This window comes from Artemia sp. Qi Xiang Cuo, chromosome 7, assembly GCF_049724085.1.
Source record: "Artemia sp. Qi Xiang Cuo chromosome 7, ASM4972408v1, whole genome shotgun sequence".
NCBI lineage: Eukaryota > Metazoa > Arthropoda > Branchiopoda > Anostraca > Artemiidae > Artemia > Artemia sp. Qi Xiang Cuo.
The window spans coordinates 29,017,782-29,037,502 of record NC_142800.1 but is presented as its reverse complement, the minus strand read 5'-3'; the positions used below and the strand labels follow the sequence as shown (position 1 = coordinate 29,037,502).

Sequence of the window (19,721 nt, the reverse complement as noted above, 5' to 3'; positions counted from 1 at the left end):
ATAATTTACAAAAATACACAATAGTTATAAAAGAGTAAAAAAATACTTGTTGCGAAATACCAAATAATTGCTTCAAGACACTAAATTTATAACAACATCCCAAATAGTTATTATAGCATAAAAAAAATTCAAACATATTCCAAAAATAATTCTTACAAAGCAGAAACAATTCTTGCAAAATACAAAAAGTTGTAAGAAAATCAAAAATAGTTCTTAAACAACAAAAACTATTCTTAAAAATAGAAAAAATCCTTTACACAAATCCAAACTAGTTCTAACAGAGTTAAGAATATCTTCTGCAAAATATGAAATACGTGTCACAAAGCACGGAAATTCTAACAACACCGAAAGTAGTTCTTACAGGATACAAAAAGTTCAAAGAAAATCCGAAAATAGTTCTTAAAAAACAAAAATTATTCTTAAGAAATACAAAAATATTTTAGACAAATCCAAAATAGTACTAACAGAATAAAAAATAGTTGTTGCAAAATTCGAAATACTTGTTACAAAACAAAAAGATTTCTAAAAACAGCAAAAATATTTCTTACAGAATATAATAAGTTAAAAAAAAATCTAAATTGTCCTTAATAAACATCAATAATTATTTAAAAATATAAAAAGTTGAAAGAAATCCGAATTATTTCTTACAAAACAATAAATTATTCTTAAAAAATAAAAAATAGTTAACACAAATCCAAAATAGTTCTAACAGAATAAAATATTCTTGGTGCAAAGTATAAAATGCGTGCTTCAAAACATTAAATTTCTAAAAACATCCCAAAAACTCTTGGATACACACAATACGGAAATTTCATTCAAGAAATTATGCAAAATATTTGTAAGTAAGTAACAAGCTCTTTATTGATTTCACCTCTTGAATATACAGTACAGATACTTCATTCAAGAAAGGCGATTAAACACGTTTTGAAACTACATACTATTTCTATGCCTGTCCATAGCACCTTTCCAAACAAGTGCGGATTCCCCACTGGTTCCTACACATTGCAAAAAAAAAGTGATCAGTACGAAAACTCCACATTTTGAATCGGACTGGTTTTTTTGGGACCAATCGGGAGAGATATGTAAAGTCGATATGTAAAGTCGACATAGCTTTATTTCATTTTTTTTAAGGTTCATTTAGACGAGGTTACGTGCGCGCACGTAACCTCGTCTAAATGAACCTTAAAAAATGAAATAAAGCTATGTCGACTTTACATATCGACTTTACATATCTCTCCCGATTGGTCCCTAAGAAACCAGTCTGGTTGAAAACGTGGAGTTTTCGTACTGCTCACTTTTTTGCAATGTGTAGGAACCAGTGGGGAATCCCCGCTCGTTTGGAAAGGTGCCAAGGAAAGGCATACACATAGCATATAGTTTCAAAACGCGTTTAATCACGTTTCTTGAATGAAGTATCTGTACTGTATATTCAAGAGGTGAAATCAATAAAGAGCTTGTTACTTACTTACAAATATTTTGCATAATTTCTTGAATGAAATTTCCGTATTGTGTGTATCCAAGAGTTTTTGGGATGTTGTTAGAAATTTAATGTTTTGAAGCACGTATTTTATACTTTGCACCAAGTATTTTTTATTCTGTTAGAACTATTTTGGATTTGTGTTAACTATTTTTTATTTTTTAAGAATAATTTATTGTTTTGTAAGAAATAATTTGGATTTCTTACAACTTTTTATATTTTTTAAGAATTATTTCTGTTTCGTAAGAACAATTTAGATTTTGTTTGAACTTTTTATATTCTGTAAGAACTATTTTTGATGTTTTTAGAAATCTTTTTGTTTTGTAACAAGTATTTCGAATTTTGCAACAACTATTTTTTATTCTGTTAGTACTATTTTGTATTTGTCTAAAATATTTTTGTATTTCTTAAGAATAATTTTTGTTTTTTAAGAATTATTTTCGGATTTTTTTTGAACTTTTTGTATACTGTAAGAAATAATTTCGGTGTTGTTAGAATTTCCGTGCTTTGTGACATGTATTTCATATTTTGCAGAAGATATTCTTAACTCTGTTAGAACTATTTTGGATTTGTGTAAAGGATTTTTCTATTTTTAAGAATAGTTTTTGTTGTTTAATAAGTATTTTTGATTTTCTTAAAACTTTTTGTATTTTGCAAGAATTGTTTCTGCTTTGTAAGAATTATTTTTGGACTATGTTTGAATTTTTTTTGCATTCTATAATAAATATTTGGGATGTTGTTAGAAATTTAGTATCTTGAATTTGGTATTCAAATCCAAGCAAGTATTTGGTATTTTGCACCAAGTATTTTTTTATTCTGTTAGAACTATTGTGGATTTTTGTAAAGTATTTTTGTATTTACTACGAATAATTTTTGTTTTGTAAGATATATTTTTGATTTCTTATAAATTTTTATTTTTTTAAAGAATTATTTATTTTTAGTTAGAACTGTTTAGATTTTTTTTGATATTCTTATATTCTGTAAGAAATATTTTTTATTTTTTAAGAAATATTTTTTTTTTGTAACAAGTCCTTCAAGTTTTTCAACAACTATTTTTATTCTGCTAGTACTATTTTGGATTTGTCTAAAATATTTTTGTATTTCGTAAGAATGATTTTTGTTTTTTAAGAACAATTTTTGGAATTTGTTTGAACTTTTTGTATTCTGTAAGAACTACTTTCGGTGTTGTTAGAATTTTCGTGCTTTGTGACAAGTATTTCATATTTTGCAGAAGCTATTTTTAATTCTGTTAAAACTATTTTGGATTTGTATAAAGTATTTTTTGTATTTTTTAGAATAGTTTTTGTTGTTTAAGAACTATTTTCGATTTTCTTACAACTTTTTGTATTTTGCAAGAATTGTTTCTGCTTTGTAAGAATTATTTTTGGAATAATTTTGAATTGTTTGTCTGATATAATAAATACTGTTTTTTGATGTTGTTAGAAATTTATTGTATTTAATCAATTATTTGTTATTTTGAAACAAGTATTTTATATTCTGTTAGAACTATTGTTGATTTGTGTAAAGTATTTTTGTATTTATTACGAATAATTTTTGTTTTGTAAGAACTATTTTGGATTTCTTAAAACTTTTTGTATTTTTTAAGAATTATTTCTGTTTTGTAAGAACTGCTTTGGATTTGGTTTGAACTCTTATATTCTGTAAGAACTATTTTTAATATTGTTAGAAATATTTTGGTTTTGTAACAAGTAATTTGTATTTTGCATGAACTATTTTTTATTCTGTTAGAACTATTTTGTATTTGTCTAAAGTATTTTTATATTTTGTAAGAACTATTTCCGGACTTTTATGAACTTTTTATATTCTGCAAGAACTGTTTTCGATGTTTTTAGAATTTTTGCTATTTTTGAAAAGCATTTTATATTTTGTAGTAACTATTTTTTATTCTGCTAGAACTATTTTTGATTCGTTTAAAATATTTTTTGTATTTTTAAGAATAATTTTTGTTCTGCAAGAAATATTATGGATTTTTAGAACTTTTGTAGTTTGTAAGAATTATTTATGTTCAGTAAAAATTATTTTTAGAATATGTTTGAACTTTTGTATTCAATTAGAACTATTTGGGATGTTGTTAGAATTTTCATATTTTGAAGCAAGTGTTTTGTATTATGTAGCAAATGTTTTTTAATCTGTTAGAACTATTTCGGATTTGTGTAAAGTAGTTTTGTACTTTGTAAGAATAACTTTGGTATTGCAAGAACTATTTTGGATTTTTTTAAACTTTTGTGTTTTTTTAAAAATTATTTCTGATTTAACAAACCATTTGAGATTTTTTTTTAACTCACATTAAAATTTGATCGTTAAAACTGAAAAAAGTTCTTTTATTTTCAAAATACTCCTAGTATAAAAATAATGTGAGTTTCTTTTATATTGTTTCTTTTTCGTTGGAATTTGTTCCCATGTGTCTGACAATATATGTATGCAAATTCCTTTTCTTACATCTCCGACGTTTTATTAGACATTCTAAACGTTTGATATACTAGCTTACTCTAAAAATAATGAACACATATCAATGTAATGCATAATATATTTTTAATGAAATAATGCTATGTAGAATATTAATACAAAAAATATATTATGATACATTATTAATATCAATGATTAACTTTGGACATTTTGAATCTGTTCCATAAAATAGTTCACCATGTTCTCTCTTGATATTATAGCTATTGTCTTCTCTTAGTTCGTAATCAGTAGAATAATCATTATTCCATTTTGAGTCATACACAATTTTTACTGGTGTCTCATCAACAGGCTCAATATGCTTGTCGTCTTTGGTATTATTTGGATCAATGACTGTTTGATCAATGGCAGTAACGTTTGCTGGTGCTTTGTTTTTCATCGATTTATCTTTATATTCCGTCGTGATATTTTCTGACATTGCCCTTTTTATTTTTCTGGCAATTTCATAGTCTATTAACACATTATTTTTACACAGGTAACAAATTAGACATGTAAACAAGATATGGCTTACGATATTAGTAGAAGAGTAGGCTTGTCTTTTATTGATATTACGTTGAATGCTAATACCCAAAAGGTGACGAGTGGATGTATCAGCAGGTAATGTGTTACCTGCAACAGTAACAAGGAGTTACTGTTGCAGGTAACACATTATTATCCATTATTATAAAAATAATCATCAATGATTATTTTTATGTTGGCATTCTCTTTGAGTGCAATCATCTCTGGAGATCTCAATCTCGCATAACCACCAACATAAGAGTTGAATTTTTTCGGTATTCCAAAGAAATTTAATTCCTTACTGTCATGACAATGCATGCATACATTTCCAATAGTGCTACCACCTGTACTTGTTTCAAAGTTTAAATACTCCTCTTTGTCAGCATTCAATGCTACAATAACCTTGTTATGTAAACACACTTTATTGAAATGCTCCATCTACACTTTTTTTTTAAAAGACATTACTTATGTGTTTATCATTCCACTGCGTAAAAAATACTGATTTAACACATGCAATAGATTAGGTAGTGTCCATCAACGGTCTTAGAGTACAAGTGAAGACGTCACATCGTGTATCTGACCAATCACAGAGCGCAATTGTTAGAAATTTAAGCATATTTTTAAATTTTAAGTTATGTAAAAAAATAAAAAAATAAATAAAGTTTAAAAATTTCTAAGTTTTAAAAAATATTTTTTTTTTTTGAGAAAGAAAAAAAAACAACAACAAATGTTTACATAAAAATAGTACTTAGAGTTCACTCTTAAACATCCACAAACGATGGTCCCATGATATAGAATAGTTTTTAACATGTCTTATGGATTTATCACGATCAGGTATGTTCTTAGGTATCCACTATGTGAAGAACGTAACCTCGTCTTCAGGACGGTGATACCTCCCCTAAAATTTAGGACACTTAAACTCTTCTAGATTGAAGAGTGGAATCCTATGGTCATACTTTTGAATTAAAACTTTATCTGTATGTAAATTGCCCCTTACAGAGAGTGCTTCAACTCCTAAAAAGCTGCAAATTCCACTGACTTCCTCCTGGACATTTCTCAGTTCTTGACCAGTATTATTTAGTGGTGTAATCACTCTATCATTGAATCCCAGTCTGTTTATATAACGTAATGTAGTACTCCAAAAGCTTTTATCATACTCAAACAGATTACAGTTCACTAACCAATACCCATTTAGGGTTAACTTACCTTTTTAGGGGGTGACCATTTAGGGTTCTCCTACATGCTCAATATGAAAGTGTGTTCCCTGGCATGCTGGATCTGAAAGTGTATTTTATACTCATCATTTGATGGAAGATTTATCATCTTTTTGAAATCTAGTTTTGTTACAATTGCTTAAATTGAAATTCGGGTCGTATAATAACCGTTTTGAAGTTTTGAAACATTTAATAGCCTTTAATTTCTGTATCACAATGTACAGAAACATTAAAAAAAAAAAAAATATATTTGGTCACTGAAGCATTTTAGTGTTTTGGAATGCTTAGCATAACGATATCACGGGGTATAACGATATCACAGGGTATTTCATTGCGTGATTTAATAGACTAAAGCGTCTTACATCTCTACCATTATACAGAAAGCTATGTTTGTCCTTTTTCTGTGTTTTTACAAGTGTCCTTAACTGTTTTCTTGTTTCACTCGAATCGTTGTCAATGTGTAAAGGGATATTTTCACCGTGTATTTTGGTAGCTGGCATCGATGTGGTATCGTTCCATCTCGGTCGCTTTTCAGGGAGAGAGTAATTGCATGAATCCACTTCCTCCTTAGAAAAAAAAAGAAGAAAAATTTAGTAAGGAAATAATAACCCCTCTTTTACAGATAAATTGTCCCTCTAAAGTGGATTCTGATGTTTGTAGCGCTCTATGTTTTAGTGCATTAGAAATATTCAAAAAAAAATTTCAACTGAAAGTAAGGAGAAACACTAAAATTTAAAATGAACCAAAAATATTGCGTATATGAGGGGGATTCCCACCTCCTCAACACCTCGCCTTTCACGCTAAGTTCAAATTTTGTTCCAATTCTTTAAAAATGACCCCTGAATCAAAAAGGTCGCTTAATTAGAATAAATAGCTCTTTTGAAAGCAATAAACAAACTTTAGCCTAAAGAGTGAGGTATTGACGAATGGGGCGAACCCCTCATATACGAAATAATTTCTGTTCTTTTTAAGTTTTAAAGTTGCTCCTTACTTTCAGTTGAAAAACTTTCAACTGAAAGTTTTATTTATTTAAACTAGTATCTAGTTTAAATTTTAGTTTAAAATTTAGTTTATTATCGTTTTTTAATAGTGTTTGGAAATCTGAACACACCCAAATAGAAAATTTATCACCCTCCAGGACAAAGTTCCCCCGGGATATATACTCCCCCCGCCCTGGTTGCCCCCCCCCCCCCCCCCTCCAGCGACCACAAAAAAAAAACTGAACACGTCCGTATGCTTCCCAATAACCAATACTATATGCAAACAATGGGCAAAGCTCATAACTTGCAGTCCTCCTCCTCTCGGGCATGTGAGGGATTAAATCATCCTCAAAGAGATATTTATTAGATTTTTTTGAACAAATATGGTAATTTCAAACTATTAATCAGGTGACTTTGGGAAAAAATGCACATAGGTGAGGGCTTGATTGCCGTCAAAATACTCTTATAACTTAATAAGAAAACTAGAACTTTCAATTTATATTTGAATTAGACCTCTTTATGTATTCTAGTACCTCTGGGTTGATAAAGTCACCCCTGAAAAAAAAAAACAAATAAAGACGGTAATGATTGGGTTCACCTCCTAGTCAATACCTCGCTCTTTAACCTAAAGATTTTTTAAGTACTTTCATAAGAGCTATTTATTCTAATTAACGGCCTTTGTGATTAAGGGGCGACGTTAAAACTTACACCTACCATAAATTATTCTTTATATTACCGGGGCGGCCACCTCCACAACCCCTTGCGTTTTAAGAACAATTTTTTAGGTATCATGACTTTTTTTTTTTTAAACAATAAAAAACAGTATCTTAAATATCACGGCGGTGAGGAGGGGGCAGCCTAGGTCATATACGGCATAATTTCTGTTCGGGGTAAGTTTTACCGTCGTTCCTTGCTTTAATTTAAAAAAAACTTGTTTTTTTTATTTAATATACTTAAGAAGTGACATCAAAAGTATTGTTGTAAGTGATGGTAGAAATGATAAATATCACGTAGATACGATCATTAGCTTTCGAATGAGCCATTAAACGTCAATCTAAAAGTGCTGGTAGTCTACTAGCCCCAGCTTTTCCACTTGAGACATTGCACCAAAAGTGCCGTTTTTAGTGCCGTTTTGAAGTTGCTGATGGTTGAATTTATAGGAAGAACGTAGATATGAGTAATATCTTTTATACGAGCTACTAAAAATCTGTATAGATACCTGCGATACCAAGACGCCCAAAAATAATACGTCCAATACCGATACACTGTGCAGCCCTTTCCCCAGGGGACTTGGAGGGTCATAATATCACCAACACCAAATATATTTGACTCTAGCAATGTCTCTTGTAAGCGTCAAATCTATTAAGTATCTGATGTAAGCACCCCATTCTTTAATTACCCATGAGGCATTCTTAACCATCGCAATACCTTTACGCTAATACCTCTTCGCAAAAAATTCGCAAATCTCGTAAACTAAAGAAGTAATTACATCACTGTTGCTAGCTCCATCATTAATCTCCAATAATGTAAATGCACCACTCATTTTTTTCCTCTACTAATATCCTTGCAAATAAAAACTAGTCTCTTTGAATTCAATTCTCTTACTAATATGAAGTGTAAAGAAAACTAAAAAGATACACCGGTTTTTCCGAGAAGGATTTAACCTAAAAAAAACTTGTATATCATGAAATAGAAATTCAGTTAATTGTGTCAGAAAAAACTTGAACCAGAACAGTGCCCGTGGTAAGGCATATTACGCAATCACTGGCAGTGGTACTAGATGCCTTACTACTGTCAATACCTTGCTCTTTAAGCTAAAGTTCGAATTTTGTTCCAATTCTTTAAAATGACCCCTTAATCACAAATGCCGTTAATTAGAATAAATAGCTCTTATGAAAGTACTAAACAATCTTTAGCTTAAAGAGCGAAGTATTGACTAGGGGGTGAGCCCAATCATATACGTCATGTTTTCTGTCGTTTTAAGTTTTGATGTTGCTCCTTACTTTCAGTTAAAAAACTTGTTTTTTATATATAATTTCTGATCTGTTTTTAAATAATGCTGGGAAATCCGGCGCCCCCTTAAGAGCAATGTCCCTTCCCCCAGGAAAACTTCCTTCATGGAAAGATCCTCCCACATAACCCCCGACACACCCCCACCCCCCACTACCAGAAAAAATCCCCCCTGAAAACGTCTGTATACTTCCCAATAACCAATACTATTTGTTAACATTGGGTAAAGTCCATAACTTTCAGCCCTCCCCCCGGGGAGTTCGGGGGATTAAGTCATCCTAAAAAGATATACTTATCATATTTTCGACCATGCTGAACCAAATAGCTATCTCAAAATTTTGATCGGGTGACTTTGGGAAAAAATGAGCGTGGGAGGGGGCCTAGTTGCCCTCCATTTTTTTTGGTCACTTATAAAGGACACTAGAACTTTTTATTTCCGTTCGAATTAGCCCTCCCACGATATTCTAGGACCACTGGGTCGATATGATCACCCCTGGGAAAAAAACAAAACAAAAACAAATAAACACGCGTCCGTGATCTTTCTTCTGGCAAAAAATGCAAAATTCCACATTTTTGAAGATAGGAGCTTGAAACCTCTGCAGTAGGGTTCTCTGATACCCTGAATATGATGGTGTGATTTTCATTACGGTTCTATAGCTTTTAGGGTGTCTTTCCCCCTTTTTTCGAAAATCAGCCAAATTTTCTCAGGTGCGTAACTTTCGATAAATAGAACTAACTTGTTGACATTATATATTAGAAATCAGCATTACAATTTGATTCTTTTGATATATATCTTGGTATCAAAATTCTGTTTTTTAGAGTTTTGGCTACTATTGAGTTGGGTCACTCCTTACTTACGATTTCTTACCAAGAACTGTTTGATTTGTCTGGTATACAATACAAGGATAAAACCTTTGCTAAAGCTCTTCTATCAACAGAATCAAACGCTTGCACATAATCTATAAAACTGAGGACCAAAGGTGTTTGACAACTCAGGCACTAAATTATAACTAAATTGTTATACCTACAAAATTGCAAAAGTCCATTACTGTTTTCTTTTCCTATACCAAATTTACCTTGGCTAGGATACCATCTATCCCTATTTCTACTGACCTGGGCGTTAATATTTCCTAGTAAGAACATCATATTTCTACGTGGGACACTGTCTATTTGCTCCTGTAACTGTAAGTAAAATTCATCTGAGTCAAAAGTATCTCCGTCAGTCGGTTCTACAGGGGCATATACTGCTATAACTGATACCCAACTTTTTAGTCATAAAATGAACAATTAGTATTCTATTATTAATACCTTCCATGCCTAAACAAGACTTAGCAGCTTCCTTATTCATCATGAGCCCTATTTCCTGTCTATGTACCCCATCTTTCCTGCTTGAGTAAACAAATTCTAAATCACCTAATGCCATACTTCCTACCCCTGGGATATGAGTTTCTGAAACTCCTAATAAGTCCAGTTCAAATCGTCTACATTCGTCAGTACACTATTACTGTTACTACTGTTCCTACTGCTAACACTACTACTGTGACACTAGTACAATTATGGCTAGGTGTATCAAGGTGAAAATTTAAAAGAATATTGAGAGAGAATTTGAACTACATCAAAACACACTAAGTGCATGCAGATTGTCAAAAGTGCGTATCTCAAGAATGGATTTGGGTATTAAGTTGGAACTTTCAGAGAAAACTTAAAGAAGAAGATCAATTGACAAAAAGATAATATATGTATGTCACTACTAACACTGCTGTCATTTCTACTTTTACAAATACTACTATCGCTACTAAACTACTCCAACTACTGCTTCAATTGCAACAATTTGTAAGGCTTAGAGTAATAAGATGAAAAAGGCGTCAAAAGTGGGTCAAAAACCCACATCAGCAATATTTTTGGAACGGCTTACCGTGCCAAGGTGAAACTTCCGGGGCATCATGAAAGGGATGTTTGAACAGATCAAAAGGCGAGATGTACATGCTACTATCGCTATTGGTACTGCTGCTACTACTGTTGCCACTACTAATAATACAACACTAGCACTCCAACTACTTCTCCTATTACCACCGCAACTACTGTGATACTAGTAGTATTAAGGCTTAGTCTATGAAGGAAACATTTGAGAGAATATTGATGTCAAATTCGAACTAATAAAAGAAACTATTTAGATTGTCAAAAGAGCGTATCTTAAGAATTGATTTGTGTATTAAGTTGGAGAATCGTATGTTGAAGGGAATATTGAAAAAAAAACAAAGGTGATATGTGCATACTGCTGCTAATGCTACTACTGCTACAACAACTATTGCTACTACACAGGCTAAGGGTATTAAGGTGAAGCTTTCAAGGAATATTTAGGCGGATGTTGAACTAAATCAAAACGAACCATGATCATGTAGAGTGTCAATAGGATGACAAAGCAATATCACAATAAGGCCTATATCATTAAGTTAGACCTTGCAGGGTAAGTTGTGGCGGATTTTGAACTAGCCAGAGGACACTATGTGTATACCTTTAACACCACTTCTACGGTTACTGTAACTAACGACACTAAGGGCTATAAATTGAAACTTTTAGGGAATGTTTAGGGGAGTTTCAATTAAACGAAAAAACTATATGCATACAGGTATTAAAAGGGTGTATAAAAAGTATTATAGGCAGTGCTACTCTACCATAACTAGCAATATCATTGATATTTTAAAGGAGCTAATTTGACTGGAAATTGAAAGTTCTAGTGCGCTTTTTAAGAGTCAAAATTGATTGGATGGCAATTAGCCCTCCAATTCTTTTTCCTGAAAAAGACTACGTCAATATAAAATGAACAGTAATTAATTAAAAAAAAAATTCCACAAAATAAGTTTTTCAAGTAAAAATAAATAACTCCATTAAACCAAAAATGGGGAAAAATAGAATCAAACAATCTACGAAGCCTAAAACTACCACAAATCAGCATCAATAAATAAATGAAACCCAAAACAAACAGATATTACAATAAATAACAGAATCAAACTCAAAACGAGCAGAGGATATCATGATTAGGGCTTACAACCTCTATGCCTTCTTAAGGTCAGAACATAATTTGCACTTTACTGAAAAAATACATTTTAAATGTTTTCACTTTTATAACTTTAATACTACTACAATTGCTACTAACAACTCACCGCAGCACCAAGCCGCCTGAGGCCAACACAGCTACGCACGCTCCTCCTCCATCCCAATCTGTTAAAAGGCTCCCTCTTTACACCCTCCCACGAATTTCCCATTTCCCTTAAATCTTTCATTACGACATCCTCGCACCCTATACGCGGACGACCTGCTTTCTGTTTAGTCCTAGAAAGTTGGCCGAGAAGGAAAATTTTCAGAAATCTTGTCATCCTTCATTCACACCACGTACCTTGGCCATCTCAACTTCTCTCTGATCATACCAGAAGAGGGAGATATTGAATCCCATTTTTCGTACAGCCTGTTGTTTGAAATACGGCCAGTCATCCGGATACCAAGAACAATCCTTAAGCAATTTCTCTGGAATACATCTAGCAATTCTTCATCCGCTTTTCGAAGCACCCATGCTTCAGAGCCATATTTGACTTTTATCATCACTGTAGCTTCTAATATTCTAATCTTGGTTTGCAGACTTATCTTCCTATTCTTCCAAACTTTTTTTAATTGTGAAAAAACACCCTGAGCCTACTTCTACTTTTAACAGCTTCACTGCTCCCACCATCTTTACTAATAATACTACCGAGGTAAGTGAAGCTTCCCACCAGATCAATCTTTTCATTACTTAACGTCACCTTTTCATCTTCACTTATTCCTAGCCTTAGTGACTTAGTCTTCTTAACATTAATTTTCAAACCTATACAAGCACCCTGAACTCGCAAAACCTTCAAAAGTTAATTCATTTTGCTCACACTTTCCTCTAGGATGCTTAAATCATCAGCATAATCTAAGTCCAGGAAATTTTTAGCTCCCCATTTGATTCCGTGGTCTCCCATTGCCTTTCCTGTGCTCCTTAATACAAAATCCATCAAAATAATCCATACAAAGGGAGATAGAACACAGCCCTGCTTAACTCCTAATTTAATACAAAACCAGCTACTAACCTCATTTCCTACCTTAACTGCAGCCGTGTTATTCTCGTACATAGCAATAATCACTTTAATGTATTTGTCTGGCATACCATACAAGGATAAAACCTTTGCTAAAGCTCTTCTATCAACAGAACCGAACGCTTGCTCATAATCTATAAAACTAAGGACCAAAGGTGTTTGACAACTCAGGCTCTTCTCAATTATTAACCTAAGAGTGAAAATTTGGTTGACGCATCCTCTACATCCTCTAAAGGGGAATCCTGGGCTGCAGATTCTCAAGCTTATGTCGAAACATGGCGCTCCTCCAGATCACATCCTCAGAATATTTACATCTTTTTCTCGCCCAATTCTGGAATAAGCAGCTCCAGTATGGCATTTTGGACTGAAGATTGAGCAAAGCCCGAGCATGGAAAGAGCTCAGAGATTAGCTCTAATTGAAATACCAAAGCCGGCTAAAATGTCGTATGAAGAGCAGCTGACAAAGTTTAAAATGAAAACTGAATAAAAGAAGAGAGAAAATCTGCATGGATTTCGGAAGAAAATCTCTGAGCCACCCAATTCACAAAACCCTTTTCCTCCCCCTATCCACAACAAAATGACTCCCGCGCAGGGTTGCAGTGCCTGTTGAGAAACTTAAGCCGGTACGCTGTGCCCATCAGCGGTTAGCGAAAAGTTTTATACCTAGTTTTGTAAATATGTATAACCAAAATTTCTAAATTTTGACCCATCATATTTTTATGTATTTTCATTAATTTTATTGTTTTCTATTTATTTTCAATTTTGACTTTTTAACTAAGCGTAGTTTTTTTTAAGGTATTTTTTTATAATGAATTATGTTTGACGAGAACGTCACGTTCTGAAGATGATATATATATATATATATATATATATATATATATATATATATATATATATATATATATATATATATATATATATATATATATATATATATTATATTTATATATATATATATATATATATATATATATATATATATATATATATATATATATATATATATATATATATATATATATATATATATATATATATATATATATATATAGTGCTTTTGAGATATATATAGTGCTTTTTTTTTTACGTAAAATTCAAATTCGGCGATCATGCTGTAATAGTAGTTTTTAAAATAAAATTCTATATAATTATAAAAATTCTATAAAAATTCTAATATAATTACCACACTCACTTTTATCACCTTTCTTATAAAGTGGCTTAATTAAGGTTTTCCTAAAATCATTTGGTACTTCCCCTTTTTCAAAAATCATATTCATAATCTTCAGTAGCTTATCTCTAACCTCAGAGCCACCATATTTAAGAAACTCATTTACTGCCCTATCAGCACCTAGAGCCTTATCATTTTTTAATCCTTTCAGTACTGTCGCTATCTTTTCATCACAAAATAAAACTTCCTTCACAACCAAGGTATCACAAACTTTTTCATTTTATTCTATATCTTTACCTTCAACTCTATCTCGGTTTAGCAAATTCTCAAAATGTTCGGCCCATCTCTTTTTAACTCTTTTCTAATCGCTAATTGAGGTCCCATTTCTATCTTTAACTGGGCCAAGTCCGGATTGACTACTCCCTCTCAATTTAGTGACATGCCAGTACAATATTTTACTATTATGCCTTCTAGCTGCATCTTCCAGATCCTCGGCAATTTTATCCATGGCATCCACTTCACACCTCCTTAGTTCATGTTTTGCACCCCATAGTAGATAAATTAGCTAGGAAGAGGTTTTTCAGCCCGAAGACGCCAGAAGAATTATCCATTGATCAGAATCCCGTGCGAATGCTGTGTCGTTTACTAGGCTATAATTTCCTCAAGGGGCGCCATTCCTCAAGTGGGATTAGAAATTGACCGCAAGATCTCCAGTCTTGCAGGTACGCTGAAAGGGTCGAGGCAGCCCTTCGCAGAGGCCGATTGTCCAAATATCTGAATCTTACGCCCTGCCGCAGTTGTCCTCCTATAGAGGATCCTCTCACGATGGTGTTCTGCATCACCATGCAATTTAACCCATTACTGGGAGAAGGTTTTTAACTCATGGGACTTGTGGATACACCTACTGAGTGTACTTTCGAGGGACCTTCTTCCTCCTCCACCTGCACTTATGACCCCAGGTGAGGGTGCCCCAGTTTGTATTATGGACCCCCAGGGACAAGGTTCCCCCTTGGTCAGTGCCTCCTATGGAGGTACCCTACATATTTGTAGGGCGTTCCCCTATCGCCACATGGGGACACGCTGAGTGGCGTGGGGGAGGCCAGCTAAGTAGGCCTACCTGAAAAATCATCTAACATTGCTAAGGATTAAGGATGGTTTACACATCTTATTTAATTTGGTTTACACATCTTGTTTAACGACGATTTTTTGACGATGAACACCCATCAGACACTTTTGCACTAAGGAGGTTGTTTCAACCAGATCATAATTGAATCCATCAAGCAAACTTTCAACAGATGATTAAGTTCTAGTGATTGAAGAGATTACTACATTAGCCACATTTTACACACTCATTTCGTAAAGTATATTACAAAAAAAGGGAGAACTAGTGGATCATGGCATCATATTGCAAAACCAAAGTATATATTCTTTCAATTTTATTTTGCCACTACTGATAGATATTATTGTTCCCTTTTTTAGAAGTTTAATTTCATTTCAAATTCTTCCCCCCCCCCCCCATAAGAAATTAAGAATCTTAGACTGCCTTATGAACGAAATCCTGAGTTTACCGCTTCTTTGCCAACAAAATACGTGCGTCAGTAGATTTTTCGGTTCAGCCGAAAATTTGGAGAACACAAATTTGGAGCCGAATTTGGAGAACACAAAGTTCTCATTTTGCTCGTGTTACAGTGCTAGCAGAGGATGACTCATTGCAACTGAGATTAGTCGCTTTCAACACTGGTGGCTTTAAAGAGTAAAAAACATAACTATTGCCTAAGTTACTAGAGATGCGCAAATATCGAAAGAAAATTATACCAAGAGGTCTCAAATTTCTATTCCATTAAAAAAAAAAAAAAAATTCTTCTAACAAAAAACAGCTATTTTTTATAATAAGGCATGGATGAAATTACAGCTTTGATTAATCTTGCATTTACTTGTGTTTTCATGAATAATGAAAATGACGAGAAAAACAAAACGTACCTTGCCCAAAAAGATAGGAGAGCCTATATTTTGAGCCCAAACTGTGCAAGGATATAAAAGGATATATTTTGGATCGGATATGCAAATAAAAAGAAAACACAAAATAGCTGATAAAAACTTGTTTTTTCTATTTAATTTCTAACCGTTTTCAACTCATACAAGAAAGTAAATGATCTGAATAAGCTATGGTTAAGGATGGGCAGCCACCCCCCCCCCCCCACATATAGAATAATTTATGTTCGTTTTAAGTTTTAGTGCTACTCCTTACTTTCAGTTGAAAAAACTTCAACTGGTGAAGATTTAACCATTAAATTCATGGAACTATTAAATTAACTATTAAATTCAAGGATATAAGAAGGATAAACAACTATAGCCTCCATGTTAGGTCGAGCAGGGCCAAGATTTTCCCGTACCTAAAAAAAACTAGGTCAGCTCCAAGGTTATCAGTTGCATGAGATGTTAAAGATTTTTTTTTTTTTTAACTTTATAAAGAAAGTTATAAAGAAAAAAAAATTATTTTTTTTATTTTTTTTTATAACTTTAATAAACCAGAAATTGTTAAGATTTTAAGGAATAAATATGAGCATATGTATATTAAAATGACAATACACATTCGTTTGTAGTTATTTTTTGTATAGTGCAAATTATGTTCTGGCCTTGAGAAGGCATAGGGATTGTGACCCTTAATCATGTTAGTTTCTGCTCGTTTAGAGCTTGACTCTGTCATTTATGAGGAACGAAAAGAGGAAAAAAGACAAAAGGACGCTGACTTGCCTGTCCTTAGACACCCAAACTATACAACAGCAACAAAAACAAAATATATACGCAAACACACTGCTGGCCATCCCAAAGCAAGAAAGAAAACAAAATCATAGCTTAGACGCCTAGGGACGAAACCCCGTACAGACTATAGCTTCTAGGCATTGTCTTTGGTCTATTTTTTTATAAATAAATTCCATATGCACAATAATATCCCACATACAACTCACATTTTTTTTTCTTCAAAATTCCAATACTCAGGAAGGGACATCAAGGCAAAGTATTTTATTTAAGCATTAAAGCACAGGAATATTTTATTATATTGGAGTCATCTGGATCGGCAAATTTGGGAATGGGAAGCGGTAGTGCTGGAAGACCGCGTTAATTATAGCAATCGTGTAGATTGAATTCCTTCCACGACACTGGTTAAAACACTTCCAAGATTTTCAAAAAGGTGTAAAACTCTCCTCTATAATGGTAAGACTGCACCATAATGGTGGCACCGTTTATGAAATATTTATTTTCAGCACCATTCTTCTGTTTTTGTTGTATAAGAAAATTTTCAATGAAACAAAATAAGCTTACCACCAAGCCAAGCTATGAAGTTTTCTTTCCCAGGTAAGTTATGATATTTTACAGATTTGACAGGAAATCGACTGGAATAACTTGGACGAGCGGCAAAGTCTTTGATTTCTCCCAACAGCCTAGCTTTAAAACCAGGTAACATAGTAGTTCCACCTATGATGACGACGTTCTCAAGCAAAGTGGTTCTGGTGTCAATTGGACACTAAAAAAGAGAAAATAATAAATAGTTCGACGTTAGGTCTTTGCGAGAGACCTTAGACTTTATATTCATGAAAACGTGAACATACGAAGTACACTGATTTGCATTTGCAAAGAGATAAAATTGTTTCAACTTTTGCATGTTATTTTATTCTCTAGATTTGGTTTTGTTGCCATTTATGGATTGTAATGACATCACATCACAAATATATGTTAAATGTCATTACAAATATTTTACATAGCCTATTAAAAGTGAGATGAACATTAACTGAGTCGAACATTAAACAGTCGATAAACTTTATAATAAAAGAATATATTAAGGCTTACAAAGAATTAAAACTTTAAGTTCACCATAGAAAATCAGAGTACAACTGGAAGGGTTTTTCCTCTAGATTTGGTCTGATAAAAGGAGACGAATTAGTAAGTTTCTTTAAAATACATTACTAAATTAAATTATTTGAAAAACACAACCAGCACTGGGAGAACAGCGTACATCAAACGTCTTTCACACTCCTTAGACCCTGCAGAGGAAAGAATAGCAAACAGGGGGTCGACGAATTCTCAATAGACATCTTGAAACTTAGCTGCAGCCGAGACAACCACCCAACACTTTGGTCAAAGAGACACCTGCAAGCTTCCCAGGTCCTGGTCGTACTGCCATTGTAAGTTGTGTCTTAGCAAACGTTTTTTTGCATCTCCCTTCAGGGTGTCATTCATATATCGCATTTAAGAGTCAATCCTTAGGCGTACAAATGACATGACCGAGGTACGTCCATTTCTTACGATTCAGAAGGTCAGCAGTTGATACCTGACTGGTTTGTCGAAGAACTTCAATGTTGGCAACCTTTACTTCCTATAATATATTCAGGATTCTTCCAAGGCACATGTTCTCAAAGGCTAGTACACGCTTATCCAGTTGGATGTTTATTTTCCAGCCTCCAACCACACAGAGGAGAAAGGACAAAACATTGCAATTGAAGAGGCGAAATATTCATTACTGCGCCAAACGGGTTTCAACTTGGCCAAAGCTGATGTCACTTGTCTAATTCTTCTCTTAATTTTGTTGGTCATTTCACTATTATACTCAATCTTACTACCTACATACTTAAATGCTTTTACCTGAATTGCTTTATATTTGCGTTTTAGTATCAGCCGAGGGTCAAATATGGCCATGATATTTCTATAGCTGAAAGTCACTACAAGTCCCACTTTCCCGGCCTCACAATCTATGTTGTCGAGTAGCAGCTGCATTCCCCGTTTCTCATTCACAAGAAGAATAATGTCATCTGCAAAGTCCAGATCCGAGATATGGCAGCTGCTAATCTTAATTCCAAAGCCTGAAGGCGGCTGCAGAGTATAGACAATTATAATGACAAACAGAAACGGGGACAGGATACATCCTTGTTTAACGCCTGTTATTACATGGAAGAACGTGTCCCCAGGCGTGTCCCCATTTTCTGTACACAGGCAAAATTCACTATCTTCAATAACGAATTAAATAAAACCATAATTTGATTAGTTTCTCAGCTACACAGCATTATTTTAAAAATCTTCCACAAAGTATCACAGCCAATAGAGTTGAACGCCTTTTCAAAATCAACGAAAAGCAGGCATAGCTTTTTCTCCCTATCTCTGGACTCTTCCACCCTCAATCTGAGAATGAAAAAAATGGGTGTCAGGTTTAAATAAATACAAAAAAAAAAAAAATCCAATCGGTTGTTAAGTTACAAGTGATCTCTTCAGTCAATAATTGATCAAACAGTTTGTAACTTTTGGTTACCTCCATTTCTCACAGCACGAAAAGTAGTAATTTACAAAAGTAACAATATAAGTCCAACTTAAAACACGTTTATGACACGAAAAAACTTTCTTTTTTCAAAAGCAATACCGTAAAAAAAAAACACCAATGAATCATAATTATGGAGCAACATAAATACTTAATTAAGTAAGACTTATCATTAAAAGAATATTCTTTTTCTTAGATTTGAAAAGAATGCGAAAACAAAATTAATATTTATGAGAAACATATGCATTTATTGGAATACGCAAATAGATAGAAAATCCTTTTATTGAAGCTGGCCGTAAAGATAATATGAAAAGACTAGCAAATATGTCTAAGCTTTTTTGGGGGGATGGCTGAAAGTAGGTTTGTGGGGTTTTATTTTTTGTGTGTAATATGGGTATCTGAGGCCAAGTTAGTCAAGCTCCTTTGATCTTTTGTTTTCTGTTCTTTTTTTTTCTCCTTTGATCTTTTTT

At 33.0% G+C, this 19,721-nt stretch overlaps 1 protein-coding gene across 1 annotated transcript in view; it reads right to left on the bottom strand.

The window, feature by feature from the left end:
• Arp10 (Actin-related protein 10) overlaps positions 1-19,721 on the bottom strand; it is a 345,788-nt gene that overhangs the window by 176,584 nt on the left and 149,483 nt on the right. Inside the window, exon 4 of the mRNA XM_089091787.1 lies at positions 17,268-17,469. Coding sequence (XP_088947913.1) covers positions 17,268-17,469 — 202 coding nt within the window. The remainder of the gene's footprint in view (positions 1-17,267; positions 17,470-19,721) is intronic.